General features: G+C 37.3%; 2 protein-coding genes across 3 annotated transcripts in view; both read left to right on the forward strand.

The window, feature by feature from the left end:
• Positions 1-12908, forward strand: part of CTNNA3 (catenin alpha 3) — a 1797749-nt gene that overhangs the window by 1013941 nt on the left and 770900 nt on the right. The gene's annotated exons all lie outside the window — the stretch shown is intronic.
• On the forward strand, positions 9710-10545 carry LOC117082680 (40S ribosomal protein S6-like). The gene has a single exon (XM_033209589.1). The coding sequence runs from the start codon at positions 9757-9759 to the stop codon at positions 10522-10524; it is 768 nt and encodes a 255-aa protein (XP_033065480.1). The 5' UTR covers positions 9710-9756; the 3' UTR covers positions 10525-10545.

The raw sequence follows: 12908 nt of genomic DNA on the forward strand, positions 1-12908 counted from the left end.
AAAGAAATGGGCAACAAATGTGGGGAAATATTTCCCCAGGATCTTAATGTTGCTATTCAAGGAATAACACACAAGAATATTTAACACACAAGAATACTATTTCATATGCCAATGACAGGACATAATGGAAGGTTTTCAGTGTCAAGTATCAATACTGTTACTGTAGATACTTTAAAAGATAAAAATACTAAATTGTAACTTTCTTTTTCTCAGCACACTCCATTCAAGTCCTTTCCCCTCTACAAGGTTTGATCTCTTACAAATAACTTGTTTGATGGATAAAGTGCTCTCAGTAGTTGTTCAAATTAGATAAATCAAATAATACATTCCTTACATTAAAGTACAGAAAGTCCCTAAGGAGGCTGGAGTTGAGAGTAGAGGGGAGGTTAGAGACATTGGCCTGAAAGAGGAGTATGTAACGAGGAGGAGACATTAACTGGCTATCTAGAGGGGACTGTGTGAAGAAAGGAGGGTGTCCTAGTAGGTTAAGGCTGCTTTTAACAAAATATCATAGACTGGCTGGTTTATAAACAGCAGAAATGTATTTATCACAGTTCTGGAGGCTGGGAAGTCCAAGATCGAGGCATCAGCAGATGCCATATCTTGGGAAGGCATCTTCAAAGACACATTCTTCAAAGACAATCTGTTTCCTGTTACCTTACATGGTAGAAGGGGATGAGGAGTCTTTCTGCAGCCTCTTTTGTAAGGGCATCAATTCTATTCCCGAGGGCTTCACCCTCATGACTTAATCACCCCCAAAGGCCCCGCCTCCTAATACCGTCATCTTGAGGATTAGGATTTCAGCATATGAATTTTGAGGGACATAAACATTCAGACTGTAGCAGAGGAGAAGGGGGAAAGGATGAATGTAGGTGGATGGAGATTGGGAAAGAAGGAAGAAGAGAAGAAAGATGGAGAAGGGTGTGAGAAACATGGCAATTAGGAATTTGTAATGTATGTTTAAAAAATAGCAAGGAGTACAGTGTCACAGGAAGGAAGTGAGCAAAGGAGAGAGTAAGAGCAGCTGAGGACAGAGAGGTATCAGGGGACCAGTTGAAATGGGGTTTTGTAAGCATAATGAGTGTCCTGAATGATATGAGATATTACTAGAGGGTTTTATTGGGAGGAGTGACTTGAGTTTTAAATGATGATTCAGATATGATTCGAGAATAGAATATAGGTGGACAAGGCTTGTTTGAGAAAGATTCTGGGTTACTCTGAGGTTAGTCCAGACATAAGAGTGAGAATGAGACTCTGTGGTGGACCTGGAAGATGCCAGAACAGTTTTTATTGCTGTACTGTGACAGTGTTGCCAGGATATAATCTATTAGTAGGGAACCAGCAACCCAACACTGTGAATTGGGCTTCCAACTCTAGGTGACCATTTTCGTTAATTTCTTTAATTAAGATCTTTATTGCTCACAGTGAGGACAAAAACCAAACAACAACAAAAAAGGCCTGCCGGGAACCACACTCTGAAACACTTAAAATACCAATCTGCTAAATATTGTCATATAAAAGAGATTCTCTGGTTAGAGTTAGTTTGGGAACCAAAACTGAAAAGGAAAGAAGCCATTAGTGATTAAGAGAGATGGGAAGTGAGGCAATTGCAGGAACCAAGGTGAGGGTCCTGCTATTGAATATTGCCAGAGGAAGAAATGATTTGAAAAGATTTTGGAACTTATTTCTGTCTGTTGAGAAGGAGAAATAAGATATGGGCAGGCACAGGCATTAGAGAGACCCAGATCATAGGAGCCTGCTAGCTTGGTGGTGCTCGAGCCTCCTGTGTGGAGTTAAAGCTCTGTTACCTTGAGGGTTTCAGAGAGAGGTTCGAGAAGTCCCTAGAACGTAAGGAGGATCCCTTACTTAAGGTCTTAGTATATTAGTAACCCAGAAGCACCCAGCTTTCCCAAAACTACCAGAGACACTACCTCGAGAGTAGTTCCTTGATGTTAAGTAAAGATGTAGGAAATAAGTATAGGCATATGAATGATGCTCACTACAGTTGTTACTGTCATGTAGACACATTATAAGGGTATGAGCGTATTTGTGGTGCAGTCTAGCATAGGTAGCTGAATGTGAGATGTCTTTTCTGTTTGTATCAGAGGAAATGTAAAATAAAATAATTCAGCCTGAAAATGTGTTGCTCAATTTTCAGCAAGATTTTCTTATGCTACTATAGAGCTCCGAAGGAAAGAAACACATTCCGGTGTGTCATAGCGTTAGTAAGCCAATGAAAGTTGACAATATATTCTAATGTCTCATGCCATGTGTGAATGTGTGTGTGTTTGTGTGTGTGTGTAAGAGAGAGATTAAGAGAGACTGATTTGACATTTATGAATAACTTCTCCATATTTTATATTTAGAAAAAATTGCTAATCACTTTCAGCTAAAGTTAAACCATTCCTAAAATGGTGACTGACTACCTTCTTGAATAATATGGAAATATCAGAGCCAGCTGATTTGGGATAACAGCTCTTTGGGACAATGAATTCTTACTCAACATGCAGTCTACATGTTTGCCTATCATTTAATTCCTCCCTCTTTACTCATCAAAAATTTTAAAATCCTGTGTTCTAAACTGCCTAGGGGAATTAACTGATATAATTTTGAAGTCCATGTTTTGGATATTCCTTGTCTTTATTGTGAATCTCAGCTTGTATCACATGTTTACTATTTAGCATTTGAGCATCTGCAGAGAACTTAGCACCATCCTTCCCTTTCTAAGATTTGCAGCACATATGTGGCTAATAAATATGAAGCTGGATGATATAGACAACTCCATTGGCTCTGTTTCAGCTCTACCACTGTTGGACCTTGACAAGAGGCATTAGGAAAATTTGTTTTTGGTGTGAAGGAAGGAGGTTCTTGCTAGGTTTTGCCTAGCAAAAATGGGCACAGTCAGAAAAGATGGCTGGGGCCAAGGCTTGGGGAAGGCAACAAGAAAGAGTAAAAACTTCAGCCAAATATTCTAAATAGTAAAAACATAAGAAAAGTAAGAACTTTTGAAAGGAAGGGTTGGGTGCAGTGGCTTACTCCTGTAATCCCAGCACGTTGAGAAGCCAAGATGAGCAGATCACCAAGGTCAGGAGTTCGAGACCAGCCTGACCAACATGGTGAAACCCTGTCTCTACTAAAATTTACAAAAATTAGCCAGGCATGGTGGCACACACCTATAATCCCACCTACTAGGGAGGCTGAGACACGAGAATCACTTGAACCCGGGAGGTGGAGGTTGCAGTGAGCCAATATCATGCCATTGCACTCCAGCCTGGATGACAGAAGGAGACTCTGTCTCAAGAAAACAAGAAAAGAAAAAAGAAAAGCCCACCCAGTAATCCTAAATTATGTTGTTGAATGGGTAAAGAAGCAACACATAGAAGTACAAGGAAGACAAAAGCAGATTGAATAATGGAATGAGGGACACCTAGGAGGATACATTATTAGAGAGGTCAAGTACTTAAATTCATATATTTCATGATATATAGCTGTTTTTCTTTAACATTTCAATTAAAATTTCTGAAGTTTCTGAAGCTAAAGTTAAAGTTTGTTCTTTATCTTGCTGAAGTTTCTTACTTTTTTTTTTTTTGGTTCTTGTTCACAGTGAAAGGATGAATAAAGTTTCTTGAAGAGACTAATTGTGTATTCCAGGTCCTGTATTGCTTGACTATATGCAGAATATATGTTCTAACAAATCAGTTTGAGATTTGTGTGAACTGGTAGAAAATAGGATTATGTTCACTCACTAAAAATGTCTTTGAGAGTAGGTTTCCACACTGCCTACTCGGGTGGCTAACTGAATCTTTCGATCTACAACTAGAAGAAAAAACTGCATAAACTGCTAACACATTTTTAAAGATTCTACAGCAAGGCATGGATGAAATTAGTAGTATATTTAAAGGATGTTCTATAGGTAGAAAGTGCTATGTGAATAAAGAAGTGGTATTATTTGCAACCTACCTGATGCAAACAGAATTACAAAACTGTAATTGTAACAAGCGCATGACAAAGTTTTCAGATTTATTTCAGTGTTGAATTATAAATATCTCAAAGAGTATAATTCTTGCCTCAAACTATATTTAAAATTACAACTTTTAATGTATCTTAAAATATATTTGAATATATGTCTAGAATATATATTGACAACTTTAGGAAAAACATTATTAAAGGGTTTCATATATAATTATGAATGCTTTAGGAGCCACATATAAATTTTTCTAAATTCAGCTTAGCTTATTGTTAAGATTTCTTCATAATATTATTGTGAAGAAAACTTTATTTCTTCATTATCACAAAGATAGGCTAATTCTTCATTATCATCACAAAGATAATGAAATTATCTTCATTAAAGATAATTTCGTGTACTCTAAACAATCTAGGCCGTTCCATCATTCTGGCAGCAGAGCATGTCATTAATGATAGATAAAATTTGAGAAACCAAATGTTCTATCAGTTAGAAAATGATTTTCTCAAAAGGGAAAGCCAACTTTTGGAGTATCTAGTGTCTTGACTCTTTTAAATTTCATTCATGATTATAAATAGTTTTAAATATTTTAAATAAGTGTCAATCATGTGATTGCCCGTATAGAAGAGTAGGAAAACCTTGAAGAAATGATTCTGCTGTGACCTTGAGATGCTTTGCAGAAAAAGAAGTGGAATGTGTGAAGACACCATCTTCCACACTGGATTTGCCAGTGACTGCTATTGCCCTAAACACATCTTTTCATGTTTCTGGATCTCAATTCTCACATCTATTTATGAGAGTGTTTGCCAGATAGCGTCTAAGAACCTTTCCAGTTTCAACATTCTATGTCACTACAATTGGCCTTGATCTCAAAGGATGGACACATTGACACACCTAATTTATTTTTATGAGTATTTTATTAGGGGCAAAAGCAACGTATAGTGCTATTAGCTTCTTTCTTAATTTCTAATAGCATTTCAAACATCATCATTGTATATTTCTTACTACAGTAGTGAAATTTACACATTAGGGTTCTGATTTGGTTAAAGAATGGGAGGCTCATAATCAGCCATGTTTGCTGGTATTGTACCTATCCACACCTCTTAATATGTATTTCCTATTTTACAAGCCCAAGGAGTCTTAAAGATTGGGCACTGAAATGACCATGTGTTACCTACATATAAAAACATATGTACTAGTTGATCTCGTTTCAATTCTTGTTTGTAATAACCAACACCAACTTTTAATATAATTCATACTTTTGTAATCAATATTAGTCAGTGGAGAAGTAATGAGGAATAAGTATTTTTATTTAATGGTAGTCATAAACCCAGGTATCAAAAAATAGATGCTTTTTCTCTAAATAATTTCTGTTTTGAGACAGAATGGCAAAAATTAAACCTTAGCCATTTGGCAGCTCTCTAATTTATGGGGGTTTCCATATTGCCAAGGGATGATGACCTTTATGCTTCCATTTCATCTGACATTTGCTGAGACTCATTATCCTTTCTAGTCATTCGCCCATGCAAGTTGCTACTGAATCAATGCTTGTTCCTGTCTACAAGTCCTATCTCAGCTATGTTAAGTCCCCTTTTGGAAGATGGGAGTCATGTTCTTGTGCCAGATCCAAGCACAGGAAATTCTGTGGACTGTTGAAGGTCCATCTAAGGAGACACAGAGCCCTGAAACAGACACAGAGCAAGCCATTCTACCCTGAAATCTCATTTCCCTACATTCTAGATTTTCACAAGTTCATATAAAGTTGTGTATAAGGTTCTGCTGCTGTGTTTATGAGTTTGGTCTAGAGGAAATGAGGCCTGGGAGACTGCAAATGCCAGATCCTTCCTGGTCTTTACAGGGCCTAGACTTTTTAACACTAAAAACTTCTAGTGTATATTACTTGGTGAGGTGATAAGTATAGAATAAAAGCTCACTAGAGTTGGGGAAAATAGAAAAATGGAAAAGAAAAAACATGGATTGATATTTCAAAATTATTATCCCACCACACAATGATTAACTCTCTATAAATGGCATCTATTTCCATGGTAGTGGTGAATTCCCTGGATAAGGAAGCAGAGACTGAGAATAGTCAGCAAAACCTTACAACCTTATGAGGAATTTCTGCATTGCCTGGGTGGTGAGACATGATCAACTTTGGGGTCTCTTCTGTCTCTAAATTCAGTGATACTCAGTAAAAATATTATTTGAGAGAGCTATATCTTTCCTGAAATTTCATGACAGCTCTCTGACCTCTTGTTATGGGCCGAATTGTATCTCTTCCTTCCTCCTCCTCATTCATATGTTGAAGCCCTAACTCCTAGCACCTTACTTGGAATGAGAGTGCATTTGGGAGATAGGGTCCTACAAGGGGTAATTAAGACAAAATGAGACTTCTAGGATGCGACTTTACCTAACATGACTAGTGTCCTTATAAGAAGAGGATATTTGGGTACACAGAGATTCCAGGAATGTTAGTTCATAGGAGAGTCCATGTGAAGACAGAGCAAGAAGGCAGGCCACCCGCAAGCAAAGGCAAGAGGCCTCAGAAGAAACTAGACCTGCTAACACCTTGATTTTGCACTTTTAACGTCTAGAACTAGGAGAAAATAAATTTATATTGTTTAAGCTACATCCAGTCAGTGGTGTTTTGTTTTGGCAGCACTGGCAAACCAAAAAATCTCTGTATGATTGTCACATCTAGACCTTGTACACTATGCTCCCCAGGAAAGGCTCTTGACAGAGATGATGTATTTTATAATTAGTGGCAAGAATTATTTTTAAATATATGCTTGGGATTTTCCTGTTTCTATAAAGTTTATTTGTACCTTTTATAGTTCTTCAGAAAAGAGAAATCAACTAAGACCCTAGGCTGAGTGACTTTAACATTATGACAAATGAAACGATTGATATTTCCTACCAATTATGACTAAATACAACAGAACACTTTGTCCTAAGTAAATCTGTAAAACATTTTGAAAAGGCTTAAGTGGATTTCAAAAGTGCTTGATAATAGCTTTGTTCTAAGGAGGTACGATATGAAGACTTGGAAAGTGTTGTCTGTAGTGATTGTTTATATCCATCCTAGTTGCCTGGTTAGTTAACACCAGCTGACACATGAAAGACAGTTTTGAAATAGATAGCTTGCTTTTCTACCACCCTATCACTTCTTTATTATCCATGTATTTCCACCCAAGAAATTGGTACTCTGAGTTAGTTTCTTTTCTCTTAATATTAAATGAAGTGTTTCTATTAAATCTCTAGTCCAAGGATGTAATTTTAAGGATACTTGGTGCTCCCAACATGTTAGAATCAATAGGAAAGACATTTATGTATTCCTACAATTAAGATGAGCAGCTAGGGAATAATTCAGGAAATCTTATTTAATTTCTACCTTGCTGGATAATATACATGATACACAGAATGTAAGAGGGAGCCCTGCCCTCAAAGATTTTATGATCTAGTTGCTAAGACAAAAAAAATTAAAATGTAATTATTACAAAAGACTGTAAAAGTGGTCATGCCTAAAATGCACTGTGGCCATCATTGCCTAGATATTAATTGTATAAGCTGTTCTTTCTCCATACGTTGTGTACAAAGTGGATGTAGGTTAAATCAATATGAATGCAGCTTTTATAGATATTAATAATGTTATAGTAAATTTTTCTAACTGAAGTTTGTTTTACTGATTGAAAAATACCTTCCCAATATTTTTATCTGGGAACTCTAAGATAAATAAGGAATTTTTAAAGGGTGGCTTATTTTTTATTTAAACATCATTAAATGCTTAAATCGGACACGTAAGTATTCTTATTATTTTAAACATTCACTCTGTCTCTTTAGTATTGATATCTTTTATAATCTTCCTGTGTGTCTCTTATATTCTCTGCTAATTCTGTTAGCCATACATATTATAGTATTTTGCAATGTCTCTTTCCTACTAATGTTTTTGTATTTTCAGTCTTGGTTCTCCTTCCTGCAAATTTCACACTTCATTCTACTGAAACACTCTCTCATTACTGTGACTTCAAATCATTTTTTCATTATGGTGTGGACATTTACAGACAAACTGAAACTTCTCTTTTATTTAAACTGTTGTGACCCCCCCACCCCGGTTTTCATATGGACTGCACGGCTGGGAGAACTATGTATGCATTTATTCCTCATAATCCAGTATTAATTTTTAGGGTAAAGGATTATCTTTCTACCAGTGTTATCAGGAAGACAACAGCCGAAAAAGCAAGCTGACATTTTCCTTCCTATTGCCATCAGTTTAAACAGCAGATTATTTTTAACTATTCTTGTTTAACTGATTGAGGCAGTAATGGCTTCTGTGTGTTTTTTTGATCCACTGCTGTTTGGTGTGTTTATGTACACAGTCAATAATATGCCCAGAAATGAGAAAAATCTCTGTCTTTGGAGACTGAAAATGTTCCTTCAGAAGATGGGCTAAAAGTGGGCCTTGCAAGACTTGCATAGGAAGAGCAGTGGAGCCATATGGTCCAATTAAAAAAAATAAGATAAGCTATCTTTTGAGAACAATGAGTAGATTAATTGCATGAAAGCTGCATTTAAGAGCGAGTATAAATATTTGTTGAAAGGAAGGAAGGAAGAAAGGAAGAAGGAATGAAGGATGGAAGGAGACAGAGAGTTGCCAAGGGAGGACAACTGGTTTATTTGGATAGACTGGAGAATTTCAATTGTTTTTTGTAGGCAGTAGTAAACCTGGGGATGTTCTTGTTTCTGTTGCACACTGATGATGTATGAAATACTGTTCTAGAGGCGGAAGAGGTTTACCACAATAATTTAAAATATCACAACGTGAAGTATGGTCAGAGACTGGTAACAGAGGGAGGATAATACACTACTTGAGTAAAGATTTAGCTGAGAAGATGTATTTGCTATGAAGTGATGTCAAAGATGACTGGCTTGAAAATACTTGTGTCTAGGAGAATTGTGTTGCTTAGGATTAGAAGGGATTCCTACTTTATAGAGAAAAGTGAATATTTTTGTTTCAAAAAAGAGGTGGGAAGATACAGCTGAGCTAGAAATGAATAAAGGGCTAAGACAAAAATCAGTATAACCATGGGTACTATTTAGTACAAACAGTATTCTTAAAAGGATCAAAAAAGAACATGATAAAAAGTAAAAATGCAAATTGAATAAAATAATATAATTTGTTAAAGGAAGGAATATTATGCTTCCAAAGAAAGAAGGAGTAATAAACAAATACACAATTATGTTTAGAGATGTCAACACCTCAATCTCAATAACTGATAGAGCATTCAAACCAATATATTAGTTAAGGATGTAGATGACTTAAATGGCATTATTATCAATTTAATCCAGCTGACATTTATACCGTCCAACAAAGAAAATTCAAAGCCCAGATGGCTTCACTGATGAATTCTACCAAACATTTAAGTAAGAAATAGTACCAATTACCAATTATATACAATTATTTTTCAAAAAATTGAGCAGAGAAACTACCTCCCAACTCGTTCTCTGAGGCTAACACTATCCTTATGCTAAAACCAAAGACATTATAAAAAATTAGTAAATATATGGATCGATATGAATATAGATGCAAAAATTTATTTTTAAAATGTGGGCAAATCGAATTCAACAGTATCTAAAAGCTTAACATATCCTAATGAAACAGGATTTATCCTAAGAATACTAGGGTAGCTAACATTAAAACAAATCAATGTAAGTTTACCATAGTAACAAATTAATAAAGAAAACCATATGATTCTCTTTTCCGTGGCACCTCGGAGGCGTTCAGTTGCTTCAAGATGAAGCTGAACATCTCCTTCCCAGCCACTGGCTGCCAGAAACTCATTGAAGTGGACGATGAACGCAAACTTCGTACTTTTTATGAGAAGCGTATGGCCACAGAAGTTGCTGCTGACGCTCTGGGTGAAGAATGGAAGGGTTATGTGGTCCGAATCAGTGGTGGGAACGACAAACAAGGTTTCCCCATGAAGCAGGGTGTCTTGACCCATGGCTGTGTCCGCCTGCTACTGAGTAAGGGGCATTCCTGTTACAGACCAAGGAGAACAGGAGAAAGAAAGAGAAAATCAGTTCGTGGTTGCATTGTGGATGCCAATCTGAGCGTTCTCAACTTGGTTATTGTGAAAAAAGGAGAGAAGGATATTCCTGGACTGACTGATACTACAGTGCCTCGCCGCCTGGGCCCCAAAAGAGCTAGCAGAAACCGCAAACTGTTCAACCTCTCTAAAGAAGATGACGTCCGCCAGTATGTTGTAAGAAAGCCCTTAAACAAAGAAGGTAAGAAACCTAGGACCAAAGCACCCAAGATTCAGCGTCTTGTTACTCCACGTGTCCTGCAACACAAACGGCGTATTGCTCTGAAGAAGCAGCGTACTAAGAAAAACAAGGAAGAGGCTGCAGAATATGCGAAACTTTTGGCCAAAAGAATGAAGGAGGCTAAGGAGAAGCGCCAGGAACAAATTGCGAAGAGACGCAGACTTTCCTCTCTGCGAGCTTCTACTTCTAAGTCTGAATCCAGTCAGAAATACGATTTTTTGAGTAACAAATAAATAAGATTAGACTCGGAAAAAAAAAAAAGAAAAGAAAAGAAAACCATATGATTATTTCCACAGACAAATATATGACCAAATTCAACTAAAGTAAACACTAGGAATGGAAAGAAACTTCTTCAACTTGATAAGTGGGGTCTATAAAAAACAAACATCGTTAGAGCAGCAAGACTGGATACTTTAAGATCAAGAATAAGACAAGGATGTTCACTCTTTGTTTTGTTTTGTTTTTTGAGACGGAGTCTCGCTCTGTCACCCAGGCTGGAGTGCAGTGGCCGGATCTCAGCTCACTGCAAGCTCCGCCTCCCGGGTTTACGCCATTCTCCTGCCTCAGCCTCCCGAGTAGCTGGGACTACAGGCGCCTGCCACCTCGCCCGGCTAGTTTTTTGTATTTTTTAGTAGAGACGGGGTTTCACCGTGTTAGCCAGGATGGTCTCGATCTCCTGACCTCGTGATCCGCCCGTCTCGGCCTCCCAAAGTGCTGGGATTACAGGCTTGAGCCACCACGCCCGGCCAGGATGTTCACTCTTACCACTTGTGTTCAGCATTATACCAGATGCTCTAGCTAGTGCAATAAGGAAAACACTGAATGAATGAATGAATGAATGAATGAATGACATCCAGATTAGAAAGGAAGAAGTAAAACTTTACAGATGACATGAGATCATTTATGTAGAAAATATGATGGAATCTACTAGTACAGGTTGAGTATCACTAATCTGGAAATCCAAAATGCTTTTTGGAACACCTACATAATACCATAAGTGGAAAATTCTATATATGACTTCATGTGACAGGTATAGTCAAAAAACAGGCTCTGAGCACACAGTTTATTCAGCATCCCCAAGGGGAAAAAGACCCTCTCAGACCCAGATATATCTTTCTTAAGTACCCAGATTCCTCCACCCCCACTATGCAAGCACACTCATAAAGGGTAATAAAATGGCACGTATGAAGGCCAAACACACCAATGGCAGGTTTCCAATAATGTGTCACATGGGGCCAAGAACTACATGCATTACTGTGTTTTTGTTTTCTTATTCTCTGCTCTAAGGTATAAGGATTATTAAAAATATTAAAAAGTCCTGTAGTTACCCCTATGATATCAGTATTGGGTAGCAATGATAAGAAAAAGAAGCATTTTTGTTTCTCTACAGCACAGAAAGTCAAACTGTTGAAGAAACGGGACAGTGGTGGAAATTGAAATGTTTTATAGAAGAGTATAGTGTTGGAATGACTACCATATATGACCTGAAGAAACAGAAGGATAAACTGTTGAAGTTTTGTACTGAAAGTGATGAATAGAAGTCAATGAAAAATAGAAAAGCACTGTTTACAGCTAACAATAAAAATCTTGATTGTGTACTTAAAGAGTGGATCCATTACCATTGCAGTGAACACTTGTCACTTAATGGAATACCAGTCATGAGACAAGCAACGATCTATAATGATGAAATGAACATTGAAGGGAACCATGAGTATTCAACAGGCTGGCTGCCAAAAATTAAGAAAAACTATGACATTACTTTTTAAAGATTTGTAGTGATAAAGCATCTTCTGGTCATGTAGTAGTGGAAAAATTCATTGACAAATTTGCCAGAGTCATCGCTGATGAAAATCCGATGCCAGAACTAGTCTATAGTGCTAATGAAACATCACTGTTTTGGTACTGTTGCCCCAGAAAGACGCTGACAACAGCTAATGAGGTAGCCCCTACAAAAATTAAAGATGCCAAGGACAATAACTGTGCTGGTGTGTGCTAATGCAGCAGGCATACAAAAATATGAACTTGTTCTGATAGGCAAAAGCTTGCATCCTCACTGTTTTCAAGGAGTGAGTTTCTTAGCAGTCCACTATTATGTTAACAAAAAGGTATGGATCACCAGGGACATGTTTTCTGATTGAATTCGCAAACATTTTATACCAGAGACTCAAGATTACTGCAAGGAAGCTGGATTGGATGGCAATTGTAAGATTTTATTGTTCCTTGACAACGTTTCTGCTCATCCTTCAGCTGAAGTTTTCATCAAAAATAATGCTTATGCCATATACTTTCCCCAAATGTGACTTCATTAATTCAGTCATGTGACCAAGGTATCCTTAGATTGATGAAAAGTAAATATAAAAACACTTTCTTGAACATCATGCCAGCACCAGTGAAGAGAGGTGTGGGTGTGGAAGGTTTCCAGAAGAAGTTTAGCATGAAGGGTGCTGTTTATGCCATTGCTAACACTTGGAAGGCAGTGACTAAAGACACAGTAGTACATTCCTGGCACAACCTCTTGCCTGTGACTATATTCAGTGATCTCAATGAGCAAGGTGGTGACTTTGAAGAATTCTGTGGGCCAACTGAGAAAAAAGATGGTGTCTGACCTCCTTACATA

This window comes from Trachypithecus francoisi, unplaced genomic scaffold, assembly GCF_009764315.1.
Source record: "Trachypithecus francoisi isolate TF-2019V2 unplaced genomic scaffold, Tfra_2.0 Lachesis_group9, whole genome shotgun sequence".
NCBI classification, from domain to species: Eukaryota; Metazoa; Chordata; class Mammalia; order Primates; family Cercopithecidae; genus Trachypithecus; species Trachypithecus francoisi.

Bases quoted from the DNA above. Each gene is read 5' to 3' on its own strand.
- LOC117082680 (XM_033209589.1), top strand. From the start codon at position 9,757: ATGAAGCTGAACATCTCCTTCCCAGCCACTGGCTGCCAGAAACTCATT.